This window comes from Pristis pectinata, chromosome 4 (genome assembly GCF_009764475.1).
Source record: "Pristis pectinata isolate sPriPec2 chromosome 4, sPriPec2.1.pri, whole genome shotgun sequence".
In the NCBI taxonomy this organism is placed as follows: Eukaryota; Metazoa; Chordata; class Chondrichthyes; order Rhinopristiformes; family Pristidae; genus Pristis; species Pristis pectinata.
In genome coordinates, this window is record NC_067408.1 from 12,263,744 (window position 1) to 12,289,266 (window position 25,523).

At 42.8% G+C, this 25,523-nt stretch overlaps 1 protein-coding gene across 2 annotated transcripts in view; it reads left to right on the plus strand.

The window, feature by feature from the left end:
* The window catches only part of LOC127569867 (START domain-containing protein 10-like), a 109,411-nt gene that overhangs the window by 58,653 nt on the left and 25,235 nt on the right, over positions 1-25,523 (plus strand). For both annotated transcript variants that reach the window (XM_052014854.1, XM_052014853.1), the window contains exons 3-5: positions 6,494-6,641; positions 8,195-8,298; positions 16,691-16,808. In XM_052014854.1, coding sequence (XP_051870814.1) covers positions 6,494-6,641; positions 8,195-8,298; positions 16,691-16,808 — 370 coding nt within the window. The remainder of the gene's footprint in view (positions 1-6,493; positions 6,642-8,194; positions 8,299-16,690; positions 16,809-25,523) is intronic.

Below are 25,523 nucleotides of genomic sequence, written 5' to 3' on the forward strand. Positions count from 1 at the left end.
AATGATATATTTCAGTGTTAGGATGGGGGATTTGCAGGTGTTCCCATGTGGACTGTGCCTTTGTTTTTGGGTCTTGGGTTTGGGAAGTGTAGTCAAAGAAGTTTCGATACATTGTACATGTAGGTAATATCAAGGACTGCCACCGTGCTGGAGTAAGTATGTAATATAACAAACAATCTGCTGGAGGAACTCAGCAGGTCAAGCAGCATCTGTGGGAGGAAAGGAGTTGTCAACATTTCGGTTCAAAACCCTGTTTGTTTGTTGATCCAGGTTCCAGCATCTGCAGTCTCTAGTGTCTCCATTGTAAACACTTAAGGTGCCCTATCCAGGATGATAACAAACATATTGAGTGTTGCTAGAACTGGGATCATCTAGGGTGTTAGAGAATGTTCTACCACACCTTTGATTTGTGCCTTGCATATGATGAAAGACTTTGAGATTTAGTAAATGAGTAGCCCACGGCAGGCAGCCCAGCCTCTGGCCTGATCATGTTGCCATAGTATTTTAAGCATCGGAAAGAGACTGATCAGAAATCCTTGGGGTGTTTATTGTGATTCAGTGATGGTGATGCCATTGAAAGGTGGTTTGGCTTCCTTTTGTTGGAAATGGACACTGCCTGGCACTTGATTGGTGTGAAGGTACTTGCTGCATCCGCACAAGCCTCAGTGTTGCCAAGGTCTTGCAGAATTAACAGCTTAATTGCCTGAAGTTTTGCTAATGAAAACTCAGTCTTCAGTGACCATCTCACATCTGACTTGATGAAGGGAATGTCCTAGTTGAGGCACCTAAGGAACTCCTATGTCTAAGATGCCATGACCATTTTCCTTTGTAATTTGACTTCTAAAATATAGAACAGTACAGCACAGAAACAGGCCCTTCGGCCCACAATGTTGTGCCAAACTAATTAAACCAGTAATTAAATGCCTAACTAAACTAATCCCTTCTGCCTACACAAGGTCCATATCCCTCCATTCTCTGCCTATCTAAGAGCCTCTTAAATGCCTCTGTCAGACTCAGTGGAGGATTTCTCCTTGGCTCTCATTGACTTCAATTTTACCAGAGCTCTTGGAACCGCCTACGAAGAGATGCTCCCTCGATGCCAGTGACAATCACTTGTAGCTTAATTTGGCATATAGCTCTTTCACCCGTGTTTCGACTAAGGTCATAATGATAACTGGAGCTGAATGTTCCTGACTAAATCCCGAAATAAGTATCCATGATAAAGTTATTGGTGAATAAGTGCCTGATGGCACTGACAATTACACCTTTAATCATATTGCTGATAGTTGAGAGTGGAGTGCCTGTTTACTTAGTGGACTTAGAACATAGAACACTACAGCACGGTACAGGCCCTTTGGCCCACAATGTTGTGCCGACATTTTATCCTGCTCTAAGATCTGTCTAACCCTTCCCTCCCACATATCCCCTTATTTTTCTATCATTCATGGACTGGACCTACTAAGAAAATTTCCCCCATTCTCAGGTGGCTGCTGGTGTTACAATGCATTGGAGTGGCTTGGCTAGAGGTAAGACCAGTTCTAAGTATGTTAAGCAGTTACTCTCTGCCCAGTTTTAGGCATGGCACAGCAGCAATGCCTTTACCTCTGCAACATATGGTTGCAGGTTCAAAACCCACTCCAGGGTCTTGAGCAGAAAATCCAGTCCACTCCAGAGTACAATGAAAAGGGAGTAATACAAAAAAGAAAATGCAGGAAATGCATAGAATGTCGAGCCGTAAATGTGGAAAGAGAAACAGAGTTAACATTTCAGATCAAAAGCCCTTCATCAGAACTGGGAAGGAGAGAAAAGAAGCTCATGAAGCTCTCAGGAGTGTCAGGGAGGGGGAATATCTCTAGAAGGGTAAAACTGAGTGTTGCACTGTTAGATGAACTTAAACTGAAGTCCTGCCATTTTTTCTGGGAATATGTAAAATAGCCTGGCCTGCTCCTGTACTAAACGACAGCATAAAAATTCTTCCACATAGTCAGGTGTGATATAAGAATCAGCAACTGGAAAAAGTGATGTCCGTATTCCTGTGGTGTCCAATTTTGCACACTAGTTCAGAATTATTAAACAAACGGTAGTTTCAAGCTACTAAAATTCAAATAAAAAAGAACTCAGTCTGTAAGAGGAGGTCACAAGGCCCTTCTAGCCTGTTATGCCATTCAATAAGATCACAGTTAACATTGCATTGTGAGCAGTTTTGGGCCCCATATCTAAGACCTCTGAAACCCCATCCTTCATGTGCTGGCATTGGAGAGGGTCCAGAGGAGGTTTAATAGAATGATCCCAGGAATGAAAGGGTTAACGTGTGAGGAGCGTTTGATGGCTCTGGGCCTGTACTCGCTGGAGTTTAGAAGGATGAGTGGGGATCTCATTGAAACCTACCAAATATTGAAAGGCCTGGATAGAGTGGATGTGGAGAGGATGTTTCCAGCAGTGAGAGAATGTAGGACCAGAGGGCACAGCCTCAGAGTAGAAGGACGTCCCTTTAGAACAGAGATGAGGAGAAATTTCTTTAGCCAGAGGGTGGTGAATCTGTGGAATTCATTGCCACAGATGGTTGTGGAGGCCAAGTCATTGGGTATATTTAAAGCAGAGGTTGCTGGGTTCTTGATGAGTAAGGGCATCACAGGTTATAGGGAGAAGGCAGGAGAATAGGGTTGAGAGGGAAAAATAGATCAGCCATGATCGAATGGCAGAGCAGACTTGATGGGCCATATAGCCCAATTCTGCTCCTATGTCTTGTGGTCTATTCCACTTCACCCACACTTTCTCTATATCTACCTGTCTTTAGTTGGCCCTCTTGTATCTAAAAATATGGCTACAATGTGTGAAAACAAACATTGAATGGGTTTTATAACTATAGGATCCAGATATACCCAAAACTCACTTGGGGGAAATCAAAAGTGTCAAAGTAGATACACCAACCAATAAGGAACAGAATAGGTGGTATGTATTTGGGAATAGGGATGTTCGTGTTATTGATGCTTTTTGTTCATTTTTAATTTGTTTTATGTAGCATTCGCATCAAATATGTTGCCAGAGAAATCACAGGATTATTTTGCCACAGCAGACTCATTCCTCCGTGCTGGTGCACTGTAAAGAAATTCAGTTCTATCCGCTTGTTCTTTCTCCATAGTCTTGTAAAATTATTTTCCCTGAAGCACCTATTCAATTCTCCTTTTGAAAACCCTCAGGCTGTTTCTATACACTTGCTGGGAGTGAGCCACAGATCATCACCACTCACTACACACAAAATAGTTTGTCTCACAGCATCCCTGTATCTTTTGCTTCTAACTCTCAATCGATTTCCGCTCATCCTTGAACCATCCACTAATTGGAACTCCTGTCCTTGTTCAAACTTTGCCTGATCATTCACACCTCCATCAAGGCCTCTCTCAAGCTTCTTTGCTTCAATCTAATTTCAGCTTCTCAGATGTAACCTTTTTCTGAAATTCCTCATTCCAGTGGCAAGGTAAATATATTTCTTAACACAATGAAACACAAATGTACCCTTATTATTTGGTGATTAACTAGTATGTAATTAAGCTTGTCAAGTGCCTGGGTTCTGAAAGATGATATTTCTGTTCTAAGGCACGAATAGATTTGGTAGAAGTTGGAAGATATTGTTCTTCATAGTGTGGCTCAGTGAGTTCATAACCTCTAACAAAGTCCATCGAAGACTTTGTACACAAGACAAGTGAAGCTCAAGCAAGGTGTGTATTTATTCAACAGGTCTTCAGAGGCCACCTCTCTGCAACTTCCTGCAAAATATTGTCTCAACCCAGAGAGCAGTCTGTCACATAATTCAATCCTTAAAGGGGAAATCAGCTTTGAAGTAACAGTCATGACGTGTACAACACTCTGTGCCATTTTTTAAAAGAAGAAAATGATTTAACATTGTGCAAATGTAATTGAGTTATCAGTGTCCAAACTCTCTGTCACCTTCGCAGTATATCTAGTGTTACTTGCACTGAAGTCAAAGATTCATCGTGTATTGTTTAAGTGTCATCATAAAAGCCCTTTGCCCATTCACTCATGTCCTGCCTATCCTATATGTGACTCCAGACCTGCCAATAAAATTGGTTCTTACCTGCCTTTTCAGTCTGGGACAATTACAGATGGATAATAAATACTGGCCTTCATCCCGGGAACAAATAAATCCTGAGTGATGTGAAATAACAAAAAAAATCTTTATGTGCTTCATTCCTGGAGTGGCAGCCAGGTTTTTATATGATGGATTCACTTTATATTGTGGTTTAATTCTAGAAGTTTTCCCCTTACAATTGAATGATAACCCTGACATGTTTCCTTCACTCCATAGCTCCAGTGACTTGGATTCAATTCTCACTTCCGGTGCTGTACTGCTTGCACATTCTTCCGGTGACCGTGTGGCTTTCTTCCACGTGCTACAATTTCCTCCCACATCCCAAAAATTTGCGGGTTGGTAGGTTAATTGGCCACTATAAATTGTTGATGAACAGTAGAATCTGAAGTCACGTCGAGTTTATTGTCATCTGCACCTCACTGGTGCACATACCGTGAAAAGCTTGCTTGCAGCAGCATCACGGGTACAAAGATTTAGACAACGACACACAGAACATAAATTATACAAGATAGTGGGGAAGAAAAAGACAGCAAAACAAGACATTAGTGTGAAAAACACAATCAGAGACAAGTCTGTGGTAGTGCAAAAGGTGGTCTGTAGTGTTCTGTTGCTGAGGTAGGATTAGGATGAAAAACACTATGATGCTGGAGGAACTCAGCAGGCCAGGTTTCTCTAAGATTAAGAATAGGGAATCTGGGGAGAATAGAATGGGATTATTGTAGGATTAGTTCAAGTGGGTGCTTGATGGTTGGTGTGGACTCAAAGTGCCTGTCTGTGATGTCCGACTCTATGACTTCCTCCCCTGCCCCTCCACCTTATTCTGTGATACAAACCCAGCAGGACCATTGGTGAACTTGGCAGCAGTTGGCAAGTGCCTCCTCCAATCTAATTGCCACGGGCAGCAGGATGCAAGGATGTGTGAGACAGCAGCCAAGTGATAGCCCTCCCTTTGCTCATGCCACCTGTGGTGGTGCAGCTGAGATCAAAACCCAAGCGGGCTAGCTGGAGTGAATCTTAGTCCCAACGCCACATGGAGTTCTCCCTGTCGCCATGGCAATATTATTTATTTATCGAAGAATATCTTTGCAGTGACTTGAGCTTTACTCAATACTGATCAAGGCAATGTTTTCCACTGAGCAAACTCCAGTTATTTTATTAACTATTAACTGTGCTTCATGATGGAAGTCTCAGCTTGTGTTCCAGACATTAGTTACTTTCCGTGTATCAACAGAGAAACTCAGTAAATTATATTGCTTAGCTGTGCATGGAATCAGACCATAGTTTGTATTATTAATGGCAGGAATATATCAATAACCCCCAGTTTGCATGAACTGAACTTGCCAACTCAAGTCTTTTATTTAATAGGACAATAAGATAGTTTTATTTGGAGCAATATCTCAGTTGTTTTGTTTTGAGTTTAGAAAGAATTATAGCCAGTCTGTTTTTCATTATTTAAATAATCTGTAATTTCCAAATGAATTTAAGACAAGGCAAATCTAAATATATTTGTTGAAGAATCTCCCACTGATTTAAAAAAAAAACAGCTATCTAATGGTGAAATATTATTAATTAGCTTCATTGAGAAAGACAAACCAATTAACAAACAGCTTATGTGAGCTTTATTTTGCAAAGGTGGTGACGGATTGCCTGGCTTGTGCTTTTCAACCTCAGAATCATTGTTCGGTCACTTAAAATGTGATAGTGAGCAACATAATAATCACAGGAGGGACTAACACTTGAACGTTCTTCCATTATGTTTCCGTTTCGAGCACCCATTTCTCATGGTGGCATAAAGCTGGAAGAGGTTTAAACAGTGTTGATCAGAATTATGTTACTATGAGTACAGACACAACTATATCAAAAAATTACTGCTATAAAATTGGTATTATGTTTTAATTTTGGCTGTGGCTTAATGGTAGGAGTCTCACCTAGGAGTCGGATGGTTGTGGGATTTAAGTTCTGCTCCATAGACTTGAGTTCAAAAATAAAGTTCAGTACAGAGGGAATTCCGCGTTAGTGAAGGTGCTGTCCTTAAACTAAACCATGACGTCAGCTGCTCTTTGAGGTGAACGTGAAAGATCTCATAGGACTAGCTTGCAGGAGAAGAGTGGAATGATATCTGGTGTCTTGACCAATATTAAACCCACAATCACCACTGCAAAGAGTTTATCTGACTACTGTTATGTTGCACTTTATGGGAGCTTGCCATGTTTTCTGCATAACAATAATGGCTTCACCTTGTCTGTTGCAAAATACCTCGAATAAAGAGGCCGTGGAAGTTGGAAAATAATTGCAAGTCTTTCTTTATGATTTGCATGGTTCTGTGTTGATTTTAGAAACCTGCCATACATCTTGCTAATCTGTCAATATTTCTTATTCCAGATGAGAATTAACTGCAAGGATGTTCCAGCAGAGACCCTGTATGATGTTCTTCATGACACGCACTACAGAAAGAAATGGGATACCAATATGATTGAGACTTACGATATTGGCCGACTAACGGTGAATGCAGATGTTGGGTATTACTCCTGTGAGTTACCACAAAGACCAGATATTTTTTTACCATGTGATATAACTATTTTGCGTGTAAACTAGCATAGTGAAACAGCTTAATCACTAACTCAGTGTAAAAAGTTATCTGAAGTGGAGAGTAAAAATGGTCTGCAAATGTGTGGAAATGTAATATGAAAATAAGTACACAAGAAAATAGGAGCAGGAATAGGTCACCAGACCCTTCAAACCTGCCCTGCCATTCAATATGATCATGCCTCAAATCCTCTTCTGTGTCAGTTCCTGTGACTGCAAGAAACTGCAGAGAGTTGTGGACACAGCTCGGCACATCACGGAAAGCAGCCTCCCGTCCATGGACTCTGTCTACAATTCTCGTTGCCTTGGTAAAGCAGCCAGCATAATCAAAGACCCCACCCACCCCAGATAATCTCTCTCTTCTCCCCCCTCCCATCAGGCAGGAGATAACACCAGGCTCAAGGACAGCTTCTATCTTGCTGTTATAAAACTATTGAACAGTTCCCTAGTACGATAAGATGGACTCTTGACCTTGTTATGACCTTGCACCTTATTGCCTACCTGCACTGCACTTTCTCTGTAGCTGTGACAGTTTACTCTGTTATTGTTTTACCTTGTGCTACCTCAATACACTGTGTAATGAATTGGTCTGTATGAACAATATGCAAGACAAGTTTTTCACTGTACCTCAGTAGAAGTGACAATAATATTCCAATTTCCCATAGCCCTCAATCTTTCAAATATTTATCCATCTCCACCTTAAATATATCTAATGTTCTTGCCCTCACCATTCTCGGAGGCAGAGAATTCCAGGGATCCACCACCCTCTGAGAGAAGAAATTTCGGCATACCTCTATTTTAAATGACTGGACCCTTACTTGTTTGAGGCTCTCTGACTGGAAAGATGAAATAAAATCAGAAAACTCTGGAGATACTCAGCAGGTCAGGCAATGTGTGGAGAGAGAAAGACAAAGTTGACATTTCAGGTCAAAGACTTTTCTGCTGAAAGGTCAGCCTGAGGACTTTTTGACTGATATATTATGAGGGAGTGAATAGTTCCCTCATAAATGAAAACTGTAATAACTCTTTCAATGTCAGGAACCAGATGAAAGACCTATTGAATATTGCACTATTGACTTTTTATGGACCCCTTCTTATTTCAGAATGACTGCCCCATCTGTATGCTGATACCATAAAAATTACAATTGAAATTTTTGATAAATTCTAAACATGGTTCCTGCTGCTGGCAGTTAGTTGTTGGATGGCTGGTGATTGTGTTAGAGTTAAGTTTGATTTGAGTGAAACAAATTTCACAAAAAAAATATGCTATTGAAAATGGCTAATGATGTTTTGCAGCAATATGGAATGGCAGATATATTATGAGTAATTTCTGTAGTCAGGTAAATATACATTCCACATACAATATCCTTGCTAAGTGTCATTTATTCTGCAAGAGCTGCAGAATCGATCAGCAGATTCATTTAATTAAAGTGCTGTTTAATGTACTGTCCACATGTAACAGATATTAATGAGCTGTGTGCTCTTTCTATCTGTTAGGGAGATGTCCAAGTCCATTGAAGAACAGAGACTTTGTTACCCTACGATCCTGGCTTCCCCTAGGTAATGACTACATGATTGTCAACTACTCGGTGAAGCACCCGGTGAGTATTGCTGTGAGAGGAGATCTGCCTGTCATTGTGAAAGATGGAGTGATCATTGATTTGAAAAGAACTCGTATATAACTGTAACAAATGTAAAACTCAATAACACCAACGAATGATACAAATCATTCATTGGGACTGTAAGTAAGGAGGAGGGTGTAAAGGGGCTTAAAGGTGGTGTAGACTAGTTAAGAGGGCAAGATCATGACAGAAGCAATATAATGTAGAAAAATATGAGGTTATCCATCTTGACATATGAAATAGAAAAGCAGAGTATTTTTTTAAATAGAGAGATTGGGTGAGATTGCTGTTCAAAGGGACTTGAGTGTTTGTGTGCAGAAATTACTGAAGCCAACATAGGTGCAACAAAACGTAGAACCTTGTGGAGGCTAGTGCAGAAATTTCAGGGGCCCTGGCAGAGGTATTTAGAACATCCTTAGCCACGGGCAAGGTACTGGAGGACAGCTAATGTCGTTCCATTGTTTAAGAAAGGCTCTAAGAATAAGCTGGGAAATTATAGGCCAGTGAGCCTTATGTCAGTCGTGTGTAAATTATTGGAAAGTATTCTGAGGGACAGGATATGTAAGTATTTGGATAGACAGGGCCTGATTAGGGATAGTCAACCTGGCTTTGTGCGTGGTAGCTCATGTCTAACCAATCCTATAGAGTTTTTTGAGGGGGTTACCAGGAAGGTGGATGAAGAAGAGGCAGTGGACGTTGTCTCCATGGACTTAAGCAAGGCCTTTGACAAAGTCCTGCATGGCAGGCTGGTCCAGAAGGTTAAGTTGCTTGGCATTCAGGATGAAGTTGTCAATTAGATTCAACATTGGCTTAGCGGGAGTAGGCAGAGAGTGGTAGTAGATGGTTGTCTCTCTGATTGGAGGCCTGTGTGACTAGTGGTGTGCCAATAGAAGCAGTGCTGGGCCTGTTGTTGTTTATCATCTCTATTAGATGATAATGTGGTAAACTGGATCATCAAATTTTCAGATGACACCAAGACAGCGAGGAAGGCTATCAAAGCTTGCAAAGTGACCTGGACCAGCTGGGAAAATGGGCTGAAAAATGGCAGATGGAATTTAATGCAGACAAGTGTGAGATGATGCACTTTGGGAGGAAAACCAGGGTAAGACTCGCACAGTAAATGGTAGGGCACTAATGTGTGCAGTAGAACAAAGGGACCTGGGAATGCAGATCCATAATTCCTTGAAAGTGGCATCAAAGGTAGGTAGAGCAGTATAGAGAGCTTTTGGCACATGGGCCTTCATAAATCAGGGCACTGAGTACAGGATTTGGGATGTTATGTTGAAGTTGTATAAGATGTTGGTGAGGCCATATTTAGAGTATTGTGTGCAGTTTTGGGCACCTACCTACAGGAAAGATATCAGTAAGCTTGAAAGAGTGCAGAGAAAATTTACACGGATGTTGCCGGAACTTGAGAACCTGAATTACAGGGATAGGTTGAATAAGTTAGGACTTATTTCCTGGAGCGCAGGAGAATGATGGGAGGTATATAAAATTATGAAGGGTATAGTTAGGGTGAATACATGCAGGCTTTGTCCCCTCAGGTTGGGTGAGACTAGAAGATCATAGGTTTTAGGGTGAAAGGTGAAATATTTAAGGGGATTCTGAGGGGGAACTACTTCACTCAGAGGGTGGTGCGAGTGTGGAATGAGCTGCCAGCGGAAATGGTGGATGCAGGTTCAATTGTAACATTTACAAGAAGTTCTTGTGGGCAGGTTTGATAGAGCTGTTGGGGAGGGTTTAAACTAATTTAGCAGGGGGATGGGAACCTGAGTGATAGGTCAGAGGTTGGTACATTTAGTGTACAAGTAGATATAGCATGTAGAAAGACTGTGAGGAAGGATAGGCATTTGAAAAGGCAAAATTGCAGAGTTGGATGGGCTGAAGTGTGTCTACTTTAATGTGAGAAGTATCAGGAACAAGAATGATGAACTTAGAGCATGGAACCATGACATTGTGGCCGTTACAGAGAATTGACTGTCACAAGGGCAGGAATGCCTGCTGGATATTCCAGGGTGTAGATGTTTCAAAAGGGACAGGGATAGAGGTAAAAGAGGTCGGGGAGTGGCTTTGCTGATCAGGGACAGCATCGCAGCTGTAGAAAGGGAGGACGTCCTGGAGGGATCGTCCACTGAGTAAATATGGGTGGAAGTCAGAAACAAGAAGGGAGTGATCTCTCTATTGGGAGTATTCTACAGACCACCCCCCCCTCCCCCAATAGCAGCAGAGACACTGAGGAGCAGATCAGGAGGCAGATTTTGGAAAGGTGCAAAAATAACAGGGTTGTTGTCATGGGTGACTTCAACTTCCCAAATATTGATTGGCACCTTCTTAGTGTAAAGGGGATAGATGGGGCAGAGTTTGTAGGGAGTGTCCAGGAAGGATTCCTGACACATTTTGTGGACAGGCCAACTTGAGGAGGGGCCTTACTGGACCTGGTACTTGGCAATGAGCCTGATCAGGTTTCAGATCTCTTGGTGGGAGAGCATTTTGGAGACAGTGACCATAATTCCTTGACTTTTGCCACAGCCTTGGAGAGGGATAGGAACAGACAATATGGAAAAGTATTTAATTGGGGGAGGGGGAATTATGATGCTATTAGGCAGGAATTCGGGAGCGTAAATTGGGAACAGGTGTTTTTGGGGAAGTGCACAACAGAAATGTGGAGGTTGTTTAGGGTGTACTTGCATGGGGTTCTGGATAGGTCAGGGTAAGGGTGGTCGAGTGAAGGAACCATGGTTGACAAGAGACGTAGAATATCTTGTCATGAGGCAGAAAGAAGCTTACCTGAGGTTTAGAAAGCAAAGATCAGGCAGGGCTCTGGAGAGTTACAAGGTGGCCAGGAGGGAGCTTAAGAATGGACCGGTGAGCAAGAAGGGGGCATGAGAAGTCTTTGGTGAGTAGGATCAAGGAAAACCCCAAGGCGTTCTACACGTATGTGAAGAATAGGATGATGACTAGATTGAGAGTAGGACCGATCAAGGATAAAAGAGGAAACGTGCCTGGAGTCGGAAGAGGTAGGGGAGGTCCTGAATGAATACTTTGCTTCAGTATTCAACAGTGAGAGAGACCTAAATGTTTGTGAGAATGGGGTACGACAGACTGATGCGCTAGAGCATGTCGACATGAAGAAAGAGGATGTGCTGGAACTTTTGAAAAACATTAGGATAGATAAGTCACTGAGGCCGGATGGGATATATCCAAAATTATTATGGGAAGTGAGGGAAGAGATTGCTGTGCCTTTAGCAATGATCTTTGCATCCTCACTGGCCAAATGAGTAGTGCCAGATTATTGGAGGGTGGCAAAAATTGTTCCTTTGTTCAAGAAAGGGAGTAGGGATAACCCTGGGAATTATAGACCAGTGGGTCTTACCTCAGTGGTGGGCAAATTACTGGAGAAGATTATTAGAGACAGGATTTATGAGCATTTGAAGAAGCATAGGTTGATTAGGGACAGTCAGCATGGCTTTGTGAGGGGCAGGTTGTGCTTCACAAGCCTGATTGAATTCTGTGAGGATGTGACAAAGCACATTGATGAAGGTAGAACAGTGGATGTGGTGTACATGGATTTTAGTAAGGCTTTTGATAAGGTTCCTCATGAAATCTCATTCAGAAAGTCAGGAGACATGGGATCCAGGGAAACTTGGCTGCATGGATTCAGAATTTGCTCACCCATAGAAGACAGAGGGTGGTTGTAGATGGAGCGTATTCTGATTGGAGGTCGGTGACCAGTGGTGTTCCGCAGGGATCTGTTCTGGGACCCCTGCTCTTTGTGATATTTATAAATGACTTGTATGAGGATGTGGAAGGGTGGGTTAGTAAGTTTGCAGATGACACGAAGGTTGGTGGTGTTTTGGATAGTGTAGAAGGTTGCTGTAGGTTACAAGAAGACATTGATAGGATGCAGATCTGGGCTGAGAAGTGGTAGATGGAGTTCAACCAGAAAAGTGTGAAGTGATCGAATTTGAAGGCAGAATACAAGATTAATGGCAGGACTCTTAGCAGTGTGGAGGAACAGAGGGATCTTAGGGTCCACGTCTATAGATCCCCCAAGGTTGCCGTGCAGGTCGATAGGGTTGTTAGGAAGGCGTATGGTGTGTTAGCCTTCATTAGTCAGAGCATTGAGTTCAAGAGCTGCCAGGTAATGTTGCAGTTCTATAGAACTCTGGTTAGACTACACTTGAAGTATTGCGTTTGCTTCTGGTCATCTCGTTATAGGAAGGATATGGAAGCTTCAGAATGCGCAGAGGAGATTTACCAGGATGCTGCCTGGATTGGAGAGCATGTCTTATGAGGATAGGTTGAGCGAGCTAGGGTTTTTGTCTTTAGAACGAAGGAGGATGAGAGGTGACTTGATAGAGGTGTACAAGATGATAAGAGGCATAGATTGAGTGGACAGTCAGAGACATTTTCCCAGAGCAAAAATGGCTAACATGAGGGGGCATAATTTTAAGGTGATTGGAGGAAGGTATGGGGGGATGTCAGTGGTAAGTTTTTTTATACAGAGAGTGGTGGGTGCGTGGAACGCATTGCCGGCAGAAGTTGTTGGGGGTAGGTACATTTGGGACATTTAAGAGACTCTTAGACAGATACATGGATGATAGAAAAATGGAGGGCTATGTGGTAGGGAAAGGTTCGATAGATCTTAGAGCAGGATAAAATGTTGGCACAACATTGTGGGCCGAAGGGCCTGTACTGTGCTGTAGTTCTATGTTTGATGTTCTAGAAGTTTAGAAACGTACATGGTTGGGAGGGGTTTGGAGGGATCTGGTCCAGGTGCAGGTAGATGGAACGAGGCAGAAGATCAGGTCGTCCTGGGCTGAAGGACCTGTTTCTGTGCTGTAGTGCTCTATGACTCTGAACAATTAGAAGACAAATGGTAAATAGTTTTTTTATTCCAAGAGGATTTGTCTACAGGGGTAAAAATGTGTTACTGCTATTACATTGGGGCTTCGAGAGACCACACCAGAAGTATTGTGTATAGTACTGATCTCCTTACACTTTCCGTAGAGGGAATGCTGTGAAGATCCACTAGCCAAGTTCCAGGGATGGTGGGCTTGTCACATAAGGAGAGATTGAGTGGACTAGGCTTGTAATCTCCAGAGTTTAGAAGAATGAGAGAAGACCTTATTTAAAAACTTGTAAAATTCTTACAGAGCTCAGCAGAATGGATGCAGGAAGGATATTTCTTCTGGTTGAGGAGTCTAAGCCCAGGTCTCACAGTCTCAGAGTAAGGGGTGGACCATTTAAGACTGAGATGTGGAAACATTTCTTTATGCAAAGGGTGGTGAAACTTTGGTATTCTCTACCCTGAGAGGCTGTGGAAACTCAGACATTGAGTTTTTTCAAAGCAGAGTTTAAGGGAATCAAGGGATATGGGAATAGTATAGGAAAATGGCTTTGAGGTAGCCATGGTCTTAACAAAAGACAGAGCAGACTTGAAGTGCAACATAGTTGATTCTTGCCCTAAATTTTATGGCTACTTTCAGCTCAGGGATATTTTACAGTGAGTAAATTATGGCCAATTAAACATAAATGCAATGAAACCATGAAACTGTATGGAATATTTAATGTTTCACAGGCTAACAGCTGGTTATAGAAATATGGAATCATAGAATCAATATGACACAGGTGGAGTTTGTTTGGTCCATTCAGTCCATATTATTGAATCAGTATCAGATTTATTATCACTGTCTCATGATGTGAAATTTGTTGTTTTGCAGCAGCAGTACAGTGCAAAATCAAAAAATTACTATAAATTACAAAATAAGTAAATAGTGCAAAAAAAAGAAATAACGAGGTAGTGCTTGTGGGTTCATGGACCATTCAGAAATTTGATGGTAGAAGGGAAGAAGCTGTTTCTGAATCATTGAGGGTGGGTCTTCAGGCTCCTGTACCTCCTCCCTGATGGTAGTAACAGGGGAGGGGACATGTCCCAGGTGGTGGTGGTCCTTAGTGATGGATGCCACCTTCTTGAGGCACCACCTCTTGAAGATGACTTCAGTGGTGGGGAGAGTTGTGCCTGTGATGGAGCTGGCTGAGTCTACAACCCTCTGCAGCCTCTTACAATCCTGTGCATTGGAGCCTTCATGATGCAACCAGCCAGAATGCTTGAGCAATATATTCAGCCCAATTCCCCCAATTCTTTTCCATGACCTTGTAAACTATTTTTTACCTCAAGTGATTGACCATTTACCTTTCAAAAGCTCTGATTTCCTTTCAGGTGGTGGAAACAAAATCAGAGGTCCAGATCAAAATCAGAAACAAAATCAGAGTTCCCAGATCAAAACCATTTTGCCAAAGCAAATTATTTTCCTCGCAACTCCCTTGTGTCGTTGAGTATGTGATTCCTGCTACCTTTCCTCTATCATCCAGTCCACATGAAGGGTCCCAGCTCGAAAGGTCAATGGTCCATTTCCCGCCACAGATGCTGCCTGACCCATTGAATTCTTCCAGCACCTTGTTGTTGCAGCTAAATAAAGAATCTGGAATCAGTTTGAGAAAGCGACTATTCAGTGACTCGTGGGCATGAGGGTAAGCTCTTAATGTGAAGTGTTTGTCTCCTAGATGATGAACAGCTCACTGATTGCCAGAGATATTTTCTTTCAACTCTGGATCAATTTTTATTAATATTTCTCACAACATAGGCAGCCATTCAGCTCATCAAATCCATGCCGGTTCACAGAAAAATTCCGTCGAACTTATTCCCTGTTCTCTTTCTCATGTACAATGGATCACTTGGTGGCCTTTCAGTTAACATGATCCACATTCCAGTCCCTCCCCTGAGATCAAAGCACAATAATCAAAGTTGAAGTCCTAATAAAATACTGAGGAAGTGCCATACTGGCAAGATGCTATCTTTTGGATGAAATTTTAAACTAATGCCCCATCTGTTCTCTCAGATGACCACAAGAGTAGCATTACTTAGGAGAAAGCCATAGGCCCCTGGTGTCCTGTCAATAATTAGCGCACAATTTAAGAATCAAAAGGCAAAAAATTGCAGAGGCTGTAAATTTGAAATTAACAAATACTGGAAATACTCAGCAGGTCAGGCAGCGCCTGTGATGAGAGGGAATGTTGATGTTTCCAATCAATCACCTTTTCTCAGAACTGGGAGAAGTTAGAATGCAGGGAAGGCATTCTGTATCTCACAGTTCCAGTATGGTTTTCATTTGTCTCTCAACTGCTCATATTCTATTCATAGAATCATGGCGTTGTACAGCGTTAGAAACAGGCCCTTCAGCCCACTGTTTCTGTGTCAGCCATCATGCCTGCCTATACTAATCCCACCTGCTGCATTAATTCCATATCCCTCCATTCCCTCCTGTACCTGTCCAGATGTGTCTTAAATGTCATTACTGTTCCTGCCTCCACCACCTCCTCTGGCAGCTCAACTAATGACTTTTTGTGAAAAATTTACCCCTTTAAACTTCCTTCCTCTCACCTTAAACCTTTGCCTTCTCGACACCCCAACCTTAGGAAACAGACTCCGGCTATCTACCCTATCTATGCCTCCCTTCATGTTATATACCTCTGTTATTCACCAGTCAGCCTCCTTCACTCCAGGAAAAACAGACGTAGCTTATCCAATCTCTCTTGATACCTCAACGCTTCCAGTCCAGGCAACATCCTTGTGAATCCCTTCTGCACCCCCTTGAGCTTAATCACATCTTTCCTGTACTGTGGTGACCAGAACTGCACACGATACTCCAAGTGCGGCCTAAGCAACATTTTGTACAACTGTAACGCGATGTCCCAACTCTTGTACACATGGCTTCGGTCGATGAAGGCAAGCATGCCATATGCCTTTCTCACCATCCTGTCTACCTGTGTCTCTACCTCTGACAGATTAGCTGCTTTTAACTGGCCTTCACAGACAAGTTTTAAGTTGCAGAGAGAGAGTGGAGTAGGAAGAACAATGGGAATACCTGCGTTATAGTGGAGACCAAGAGAAGGTGGATGACACACAGAGAGGGTGATGAAGACTTGTTATAAACAGCTAATCTGCCTGAGGAGGTGTAAATAGTGAATGAGCAGATGAGAAAAGGAAAGATGTGCTGGAACTGTGAGATACAGAATGTCTTCCCAGCATTCTCCTTCATTTCAGATTTCCATCAATTGCTCACACTTCCAGAATGATTATTTTCTTTTTATTTAAGAATCAGACTATTTGCTCATTCTTCCTTTATTGGAAGTTTACTGCGTGTAAACTAGGCATCACATTCCCTACATGTAATAGTTTCTATACTTCATGGTTGGCTGTAAATAATTTTGGGAAATTCTGAAAGGATGCGAAAAGCACCACATAAATGTCAGTCTTATTTTTTCGGAATGCATTTAATTCATCTTGTTTGTGCTGCTTTATTTGCAGAAATATCCTCCAAAGAAGGACATAGTACGGGCTGTCTCACTGCAGACTGGATACTTCATTAAATCCAATGGAGCCAACAGCTGTACCTTGTACTACCTGACCCAAGTGGACCCACGAGGTTAGTGCAACAACTTAGCTAAACTGTACGGCCAGATCTCTCCAGATCCTCTTCAACAGATTGGTTTGAAAACCTGTTTCCTCCGTGGCTTTAGTGAAATGGTTCCCAAAGTCTTTGAATGAAAACTCCACTTGTTGATGTTCAGCACCTTATAAATTCCCAGTGGTATTGCAGACCTCCATATAAGGAGATGGAGCTGTCCTGTGTATTCCCAAGGACCACTAGCAGCCCTACAGCTGGGGCAGTTAGCACAATGGGTATATTTCTATTTCCATTGTGAACTTTCTTATTGAAATTGCCTCAAACTTCAGAAGGCCTCATGGATTATCTGTAATCGGTGCTACCTCCACAAGGGGTTGCACACCATTGGTTGGGAACCACTGGTCTTGGGCACAGGCAGCATTGGATGACGAAAGCAGAAAGAATGTGACTCCAGTCCATGGATCTTTGCTGATCTCTACCTCAGCTCAAGTTTCTCACCTTTGCTCAACCACCTTATATACTTGCCCATCTAAAATCTGGCAGTGGAGACACTAGCCTGTCAATCCTGTCTCGAAAGCTTCATTGTCAACAGTCAGAAGAAAGTTCCAAATTTCCATTACTCTGGAGTCCAAGAGGAGAGAATGAGCAGATTGGGGTTATATTCTCCAGGATTTAAAAGAATGAGAGGTGATCCCATTGAAGCAAATGGAATAATTAAAGTGTGGATGAGAATATGTTTCTCCCCGCTGTAATGTCCAGCAATGGTAGTTACAAATATATGAGAAGGAGTTGGCCATTTAAGATGGTGAAAAGGAATCGTTTCCACCTTCGTTCGAATTTTCCATCCCGGAGGACTTCAGGTGTTTAGTCATTGGGCATATTCAAGACTGATACTGAGATATTTTAGATAATGAGGGAAACCAGGACAGAGGCATAGCGGGTAATGTTGCTGCTGCACAATTCTGGTGACCTGGGTTCAATCCTGCCCTCTGGTGCTGGTTGTGTGGAGTTTGCACGTTCTTTCAGTGACCATTTGTACTTGCTCCAGGTGCTAAGGTTTCCTCCCACATCCCAAAGCCAGTGTGGCTGCAAGGTTAATTGGATATTGTAATTATCCCTGTTGTATGTGGCTTTTAGTATAGTGAGGGGTGGTGTTCATGGGCATGTGAGAATTTGCTCCAGGGAAACGTGAGGGAGTGGGACTGACGGGAATACTCTTGAGAGCTGGCATAGACTTGATGGATCAAATGGCCTTCAGGGTTATAGAAAAAGATGTGGGACAACAATGTTTATAAGAGCTGGTGAGACAGAGGTCAACCATGACCTTATAGAACATAGAACCGTACAACGTAGGAGCAGGCCTGTCAGCCCACGATGCCGTGCTGAACTAATTAAACTAGAAATTAAAATCCTACTAAACTAGTCCCTTCTCCCTGCACAATGTCCATATTCCCTCTATTCTCTGTATATTTCCAACTCTGCATTACTCTGTATATTATAAACTAGCAAAGCAAAGTTAAAGGACAAAGTAACTTGCTCTTGCTCATGCTTCATGTCCTTATGTTTTTTGTGTGATTCCTGATTCTGTCCCCAAGTGAATAAGCTCAGACCCTCAGGTTAGATTCTACCGTACTTACGTTCAAGTCATTAAACAAGGAGGCTGAGGCTGGGGAATAAAAGAAAAAGGAAGAGGGCATGGAAAAGGAAAAGACATCATGTGTGGGATGGGTCAGGTCACAGTTCAGGGTGACGTCAGATGTTCGGATCTTGGCTTGGAGAATATTGTGGATCATTGGTTGTGGAGGTGAGCAGGGAGAGGGAGGAGCTTCAGACCATGGACCAGAGAGTGAACGTACCTGGCAAAGCGAGGTTTACGACTGGAAAGAAAATCGAGAGTCATCGGTAGACCATATGTTGTGGGGGGGAGAATTATTGCAGGTTGAGGGAGCATGGGTCAGAGGAGATCTTTGGTAGGGGTGAGACCATGATTCAAGGGGGTTACATGGATACAATGAAAGGAAGTCTGTCAATTGGGAAGTACTTTTCATGTTTTCAGGACTCCCTGTGGAATGGCAGCAGTCAGTGAAGTGGCCTTGTTTAGATTGCTGCTGGAGCTCAGTGATCCCTCTACCCATTGAATCCTATGCCTCACTGTGCTCATTGGTGCATACAGGAGGTGATATAATTGGCCCCTGCTGATGATGTCAGCCTAGAGGCACAGCACACGCCCTCCTAAAAACTGGGTCGTTCAACTTCCCAGGCGATGCAGACACCTGTATTTCCCTTTATTTTTTTATCAGTGTCAAAGTCACTTCACAAAATAATAACACATTAAAAAAGTTATTGCTATGAATCACCATTTATATCAATCAATGTGGCATTCTATACAGAAATTGTATGCCTTATTAAGTGTGGCCTATCCACAACAGTGCCATGGATGTTTGTAATCAACTTGTGGGTCTGTAACTCCAGGAAAATGGTAAATTAAAATTGGTAAATTGGTTTATTATTGTCACATGTACTGAGCTACAGTGAAAACTTGTCTTGCACACTGTTCATACAGGTCAATTCATTACACGGTGCATTGAGGTAGTACAAGGTAAAACCACAACAGAATGCAGAATAAAGTGTTACAGTTACAGAGAAAGTGTAGTGCAGGCAGACAATAAGGTGCATAGACCAATAAGGTCAATAGTCTTATAACAGTGGAATAGAAACTGTCCTTGAGCCTGGTGGTGTGTGCCTTCAGGCTTTTGTATCTTCTACCCGATGGGAGAGGGGAGAAGAGAGAATGTCTGGGGTGGGATGGATCTTTGATTATGCTGGCTGCATTACCAAGGCAGCGAGAAGTGTCGACAGAGTCCATGGAGAGGAGGCAGGTTTTCGTGATGTGCTGAGCTGTGTCCACACCTCTCTGCAGGGAACATGTAGGGAAGTGATAACGGCAAGGACAGGGCGCCAGGGCGGAGAGTTGTGTAGAGAATTCTAAATGAGTTGCAGGTATTTGTCTTCAGCTGCATGTCCAGGAATTGTATATAGAAAATGACCAGAGCCAAACAGGTGCATTGTTCCCCGTGACAGGGTATTTTTACCTCATCTCCCAATAATGAGCAGAATATCTGGACTCTCAAGTTTGACCATTGTCAGGTTGCCCATCAAACAACCAGCCAACATTCAATCCCAATGATTTTGAGGCGTACTGTCAAATAAGGGCCAAGCTGTTTGTGTTCTACCCATCCTGATCAATAAGGCAACCTCTGTTTCAGGGACCAGAGATCTGTCTTGAAACAAATAATATCAGATGATATTGTGGAGGCATTGTGGGCTGATATTCCTATTCTGTACTGTTCTATATTGTACCCCTCCAAAGACATAATAATCATGACTTGCCTTAGAATTTTGACATACAACTTTTCTGGCACTTCAGTCCTAAGGTCCCAACACCACAAACACCACAAATGTGTTGAGTAGACTTTCCTTTTATCAGTCCTTTTTCATCCACCCATCGCCAAGTTAATGGAGGGGAGTCCCTCCATGGATGATGCAAAAATCTGGAAAATGAAAAACATATTAAATAGCATCAAACAAGTTATGCAGTACTTAGGTTATTGTTTCTTTGTTTATTTAAATAATTGGTCATGTTTGTTCAATTGCAAGTTGTCTTGCAGTGTTACATTTTTTATAGCTTCTCAAACACTCTGTGTGTGGAAACCACACATTTCCGTTGACAGAGGTTTGCACATACATTTACAGAAGTTTGACGTTAGGATATAGATCAGCTGTGTAAATAAGCTTCAAAAAAACTTCAAAAGTTTAATCACTTTTAATGTGCAATTACTGTACTCTTCTTGCAGTTAATGTACTCCTGTCATACTCTCTGCAGATGGGCTTTTAATCCGAGAATTACAGACTTGTTGAACTGAAAGTACAGTCCTTTGAAGCACTGTACATGTTTAGCGGCAAGCCAGTAAACCAAATGCTGCTTACTCAAGAATCCACTCTATCTCTTATTATCTGTTTACTTGTGTGCCTGCCTTAACAACTGTCACTCACTGACAGCCCTCATACAGTACAAGTAGTACAAATGTAATTTTGAACTTCTCAGGCAGGATTCATTAATTTAACAAAACCATTATAGCAACCCTGAATGTTTTACCAGGGTGAGGTTAGAACAGTTTGGGTCTGCATTCCTTGGAGCTTAGAAGAATGAGGGGTGGCCTTATTGAAACATATCAGATCTGAAGGAGACTTGACAGGGTAGATGTTGAGATGTTTCAAACAGTGGGAGAGTCACAAACAATAGGACAGAGCTACAAAATGAGGAGCCGTAGAAGTGCATAGAGATTTTTTTTCTCTCAGAAGGAAGTGAATCTCTGGAATTTTCTGCCCCCAAGGGTAGTGGAGATCATTAGATATATTTAAGGTGAAGATAGATAAGCTTGAGGAATTGAGGCTGTGGGGAACAAGAGAAGTTGAGGGCAGCATTGATCAGCCATGATCATGTTGGATGGCGGAACAGGCTTGGGGGCTGAGTGGCCTACTCCACCTATTTTGTTGTGTTGTTGGAGCCACACGGAACAGTAATGTATCCCCTGTGCTCACCAGCTTGATCCATAAGCTTCACATTTCAATCAATAAGAACAATCTCAGTACTGTGGAGCAAGGGCTGTTTCTATTAGTTGTATTTCTTTTAACATGTGGTTTCAAGACATTTTCTTTCTGATTGTGTGGTTGTAGATGGTGAAATGAATAAATGGAAATTTGTGGGCAGTGTGCTTGCTGTCTTCTGATAGACAGAGCTGTTGACTAACACTGTCTTTGCCATTGCAACCTTTTTACTTTCTAACTTAAATAAATATAAATAAAAATGAATAAATATAAAATGGAATCATGAAGTAAATTTGGATAGTCAGGGGCTTTTTCCCAGGGCTGAATTGGTTGCCACAAGAGGACACAGGTTTAAGGTCCTGGGGAGTAGGTATAGAGGAGATGTCAGGGGTAAGCTTTTTACTCAGAGAGTGGTGAGTGTGTGGAGTGGGCTGCCGGCAACGGTGGTGGAGGCGGATACGGTAGGGTCTTTTAAGACACTTTTGGATAGGTACATGGAACTTAGAAAATAGAGGGCTATGGGTAAGCCTAGTAATTTCTAAGGTAGGGACATGTTCGGCACAACTTTGTGGGCCGAAGGGCCTGAATTGTGCTGTAGGTTTTCTATGTTCTATAAAATACTAAAATGAAAGTAACTTACCCCAACTCAGACTTCAAAGTGAGTCAGAAACCCCATGCATTTCCCGGGTGTCACTCAGTGGCCTGGGAGTGCCGCAAATGCCTTGGTAGAGCCTGGATCCCTGGAAGTAGAGGCTGCCCAACAACGCACAGGATGGTAGATTCATTTCCAAGCGAGATGGTGGAGAGACCAGCTTCACCAGCAGGCAGGCAGTTGGATGCCAGCGATTCGTTACTTGACCTCCTTGGGGTTAGAGGTCACAGGTTTGGGAGGTGCTGTCGGAGGGGTACTATTAAACCCCCACTCTGCCCATCACTCCTCCTCCAGTACTGAGAGGGGCAAATTCCCCCAATCACTCCAGCATTCCCAAAATCTGTAGCAGCCAACAATCTGCTGGAGGAACTCAGCAGGTCGAACAGTATCTGTGGGGGGAGGAGAAAGAATTATCAACGATTTGGGTCCTAGAGTCATGCAACGTGGAAACAGGCCCTTCAGCCCAACTGGTCCATGCCGACCAGGATTCCCATCAAAACTAGTCCCATTTGCCTTGTTTGGCCCATGTCCCTCTAAACCTTTCCTATCCACATACCTATCCAAGTACCTTTTAAATGTTGTTAATGTACCTGCCTCAACCACTTCCTCTGGAAGCTCATTCCATATACAGAACACCCTCTGGGTGAAGAAGTTGCCCCTCCAATTCCTATTAAATCACTCCCCTTTCATCTTAAACCGATGTCCTCTAGTTCTTGATTCCCCAACCCTAGGAAAAAGACTATGCTCGTTCATGCTATCTATGCCCCCCCCATGATTTTATACACTTTTTTAAGATTACCCCTCATTGTCCTACGCTCCAGTGAATACAGTCCCAACCTGCTCAACCTCTCTCCATAACTCAGTCCCTCGAGTCCCGGCAATGTCCTCGTAAATCTCCTCTGCACTCTTTCCAGCTTAACCTTCCAGATGATGCAGGGTTTTGACCTGAAACGTCGACAATTCCTTCTCCCCCACGGATACTGTTCGACCCATTAAGTTCCTCCAGCAGATTGTTTATTGCTCCAGATTCCAGCATCTGCAGTCTCCCGTGTCTCCATTTGTTCTTCTGTAGTTAGATCCGCAATATTTATATATTTGTGGACTATTTTTGTCTATTAAAGCTTACCTGATTCTTACCTTTACACCTCCTTATGGCGAAGCTGCTGCTTCTAACCACCTTCCCCACACCCGTCTCCCAGCACCCTTAATACTACTGAAATTGTGAAGTGGAGAATTCTTCTCGGTCCTTCCATCTATCCCGAACTCTGTCGTCTATTTGATAACCTCTAGGTGGAGCTATAGGTGTTTTGCTCACTAGGTGAATGTCCAGATGGTGTGACGGTGCACTTTATGGAGCTGAATTCATTGAGCCAAGTGCATTTAATTAAACCTGTTGACCAAATTTAAGACATTTGAACACAAAATAAAAATCAAGGTACAAATGAGGTCAATAGAATTATGAGAGTGCTGGACAGGGGGAGCAGATAGGATCTGTTTCTCTTGGCATGCATTACAATAACTAGGGGGACGTAGATTTAGGTTAATTGGCAGAAGGACTTGAGGGAACAATAATTTCACCCAAAGAGCGGTGGGGGTATGGAGTTCTCTCTGAAGGGGTAATGGAGGCGGACATCCTTATCACATTGGGGAAGAGCTGTATGAGGAATTGAAGAGATATAAGCTGACAGGGCTGTGGGCCAAGAGCGAGGAAGAGGGAGTGACTAAATTCTCCTTACATAATCCCTCAGGATCGAGGTTGAGTTACGTCCACCCTGAACTTGAGAAATGTGAGGTGGCTGATGACATGGGGACTGCTGACTGTTCCAGGAGGTGGCAGACAAAATGGATGGGTGGGTAACAAACAATCTGCTGGAAAAACTCAGCGGGTTGAGCAGTGTCTGTTGGTGAGGGGGTGGAGGAATTGTCGATGTTTCGGCTCGAAACCTTACATCAGGACTGGCCTTGATTTCCCATGAATCTTTATTGTTGGAGGACAGTGGAGGCAGGTTGGGAGAGGATCTTGATCCTGTGGATGTCGTGTATAAGGTCCATCCTGTCGTACACTTTGGTGAATGAGTTGACAATATCTTGGAGCTCAGCTGCTGAACATTCCCAAACACAAGCACATCTGCATTCTGCAGCTCAGCTGCTGAGATTGAGCTGACCCTGGTTTTGGGGTGTTGTCACCGTAGGTTGAAAGGTGTCCAGTTAGCTCTGAAGATTAGCACTGTTCCCACAGAAAGTTTGTTGGAGGTGAGATGCAACATTGTGGATCAAGACCTTGCAAGGTGAAGCCAGTATGACAGCTGGTGTGTAAAGGTAGCCCAAGTTAAAAGAAACCATGCACAGGCAAGTTCTGCTCCACTTCGACATGAATATTCTATCTGTGTCTGGCATGGACATGATGAGCCTCTTGTCTTTCTTCATGTGCTGTAAATTTCTATAAACCTATGCTTTTTAAGAACATTATGCAAAGGTATTTTGTGCCAACCAAAATACTGAATCTCTGGTGAATCTTGGAAGAGTTATCCTAATGGAAATTTGAGCCAGGGTACATTTATTTGAAAAGTAGACTTCTTGGGCCACAGAATTCATTGTGGACGACATGATGCTACAATGTCAGGTGCACAAATGTGGAGATGATGTTCAGGAGTTTCCAACCAGAATGACCTTGAATTTGCTCCTAAATCCCTGGTGCCATTGTAATTGTAATACTCTGTATCCAGTATGGTATACACAGAATATAAGTGAATAGCACCAATAGCCTGTCCTGGTCCAACCACGTAGATGCTGCGGCCAAGAAAGCTCTCAGTGCCTCTACTTCCTCAGGAATATAAAGAAATTTGGCATGTCCCCTTTGACGATCACCAACTTTTATCGATGCACCGTAGAAAGCATCCTATCTGGATGCATCACGGCTTAGTACGGCAACTGCTCTGCCCAGGACCGCAAGAAACTGCGGAGAGTTGTGGACACAGCCCAGCACATCACAGAAACCAGCCTCCCTTCCATGGACTCTGTCTATAGCTCTCGCTGCCTTGGTGAAGCAGTCAGCATAATCAAAGACCCCACCCAGCCAGATCATTCCCTCTTCTCTCCTCTCCCATCAGGCAGAAGATACAGGAGTCTGTGGGCATGTACCACCAGGCTCAAGGACAGCTTCAACCCCATAGTGATAAGACTATTGAACGGTTCCCTTGTACAGTGAGATGGACTCTTGACCTCGCAATCTACCTTCTTTGACTTTGCACCTTATTGTCTACCTGCAGTGCACTTCTTTGTAGTTGTGACACTTTGTACTCTGTTATTGTTTTTACCCAGTACTACCTCAATGCACTGTGTAATGAATTGATCTGTACGAACGGTATGCAAGACTAGTTTTTCACTGTACTTCAGTACAAGTAACAATAATAAACCAATACTAATAAACATTTCATTGGGTCACTGAAATGTACAGCAAGAGGCCATTCAGC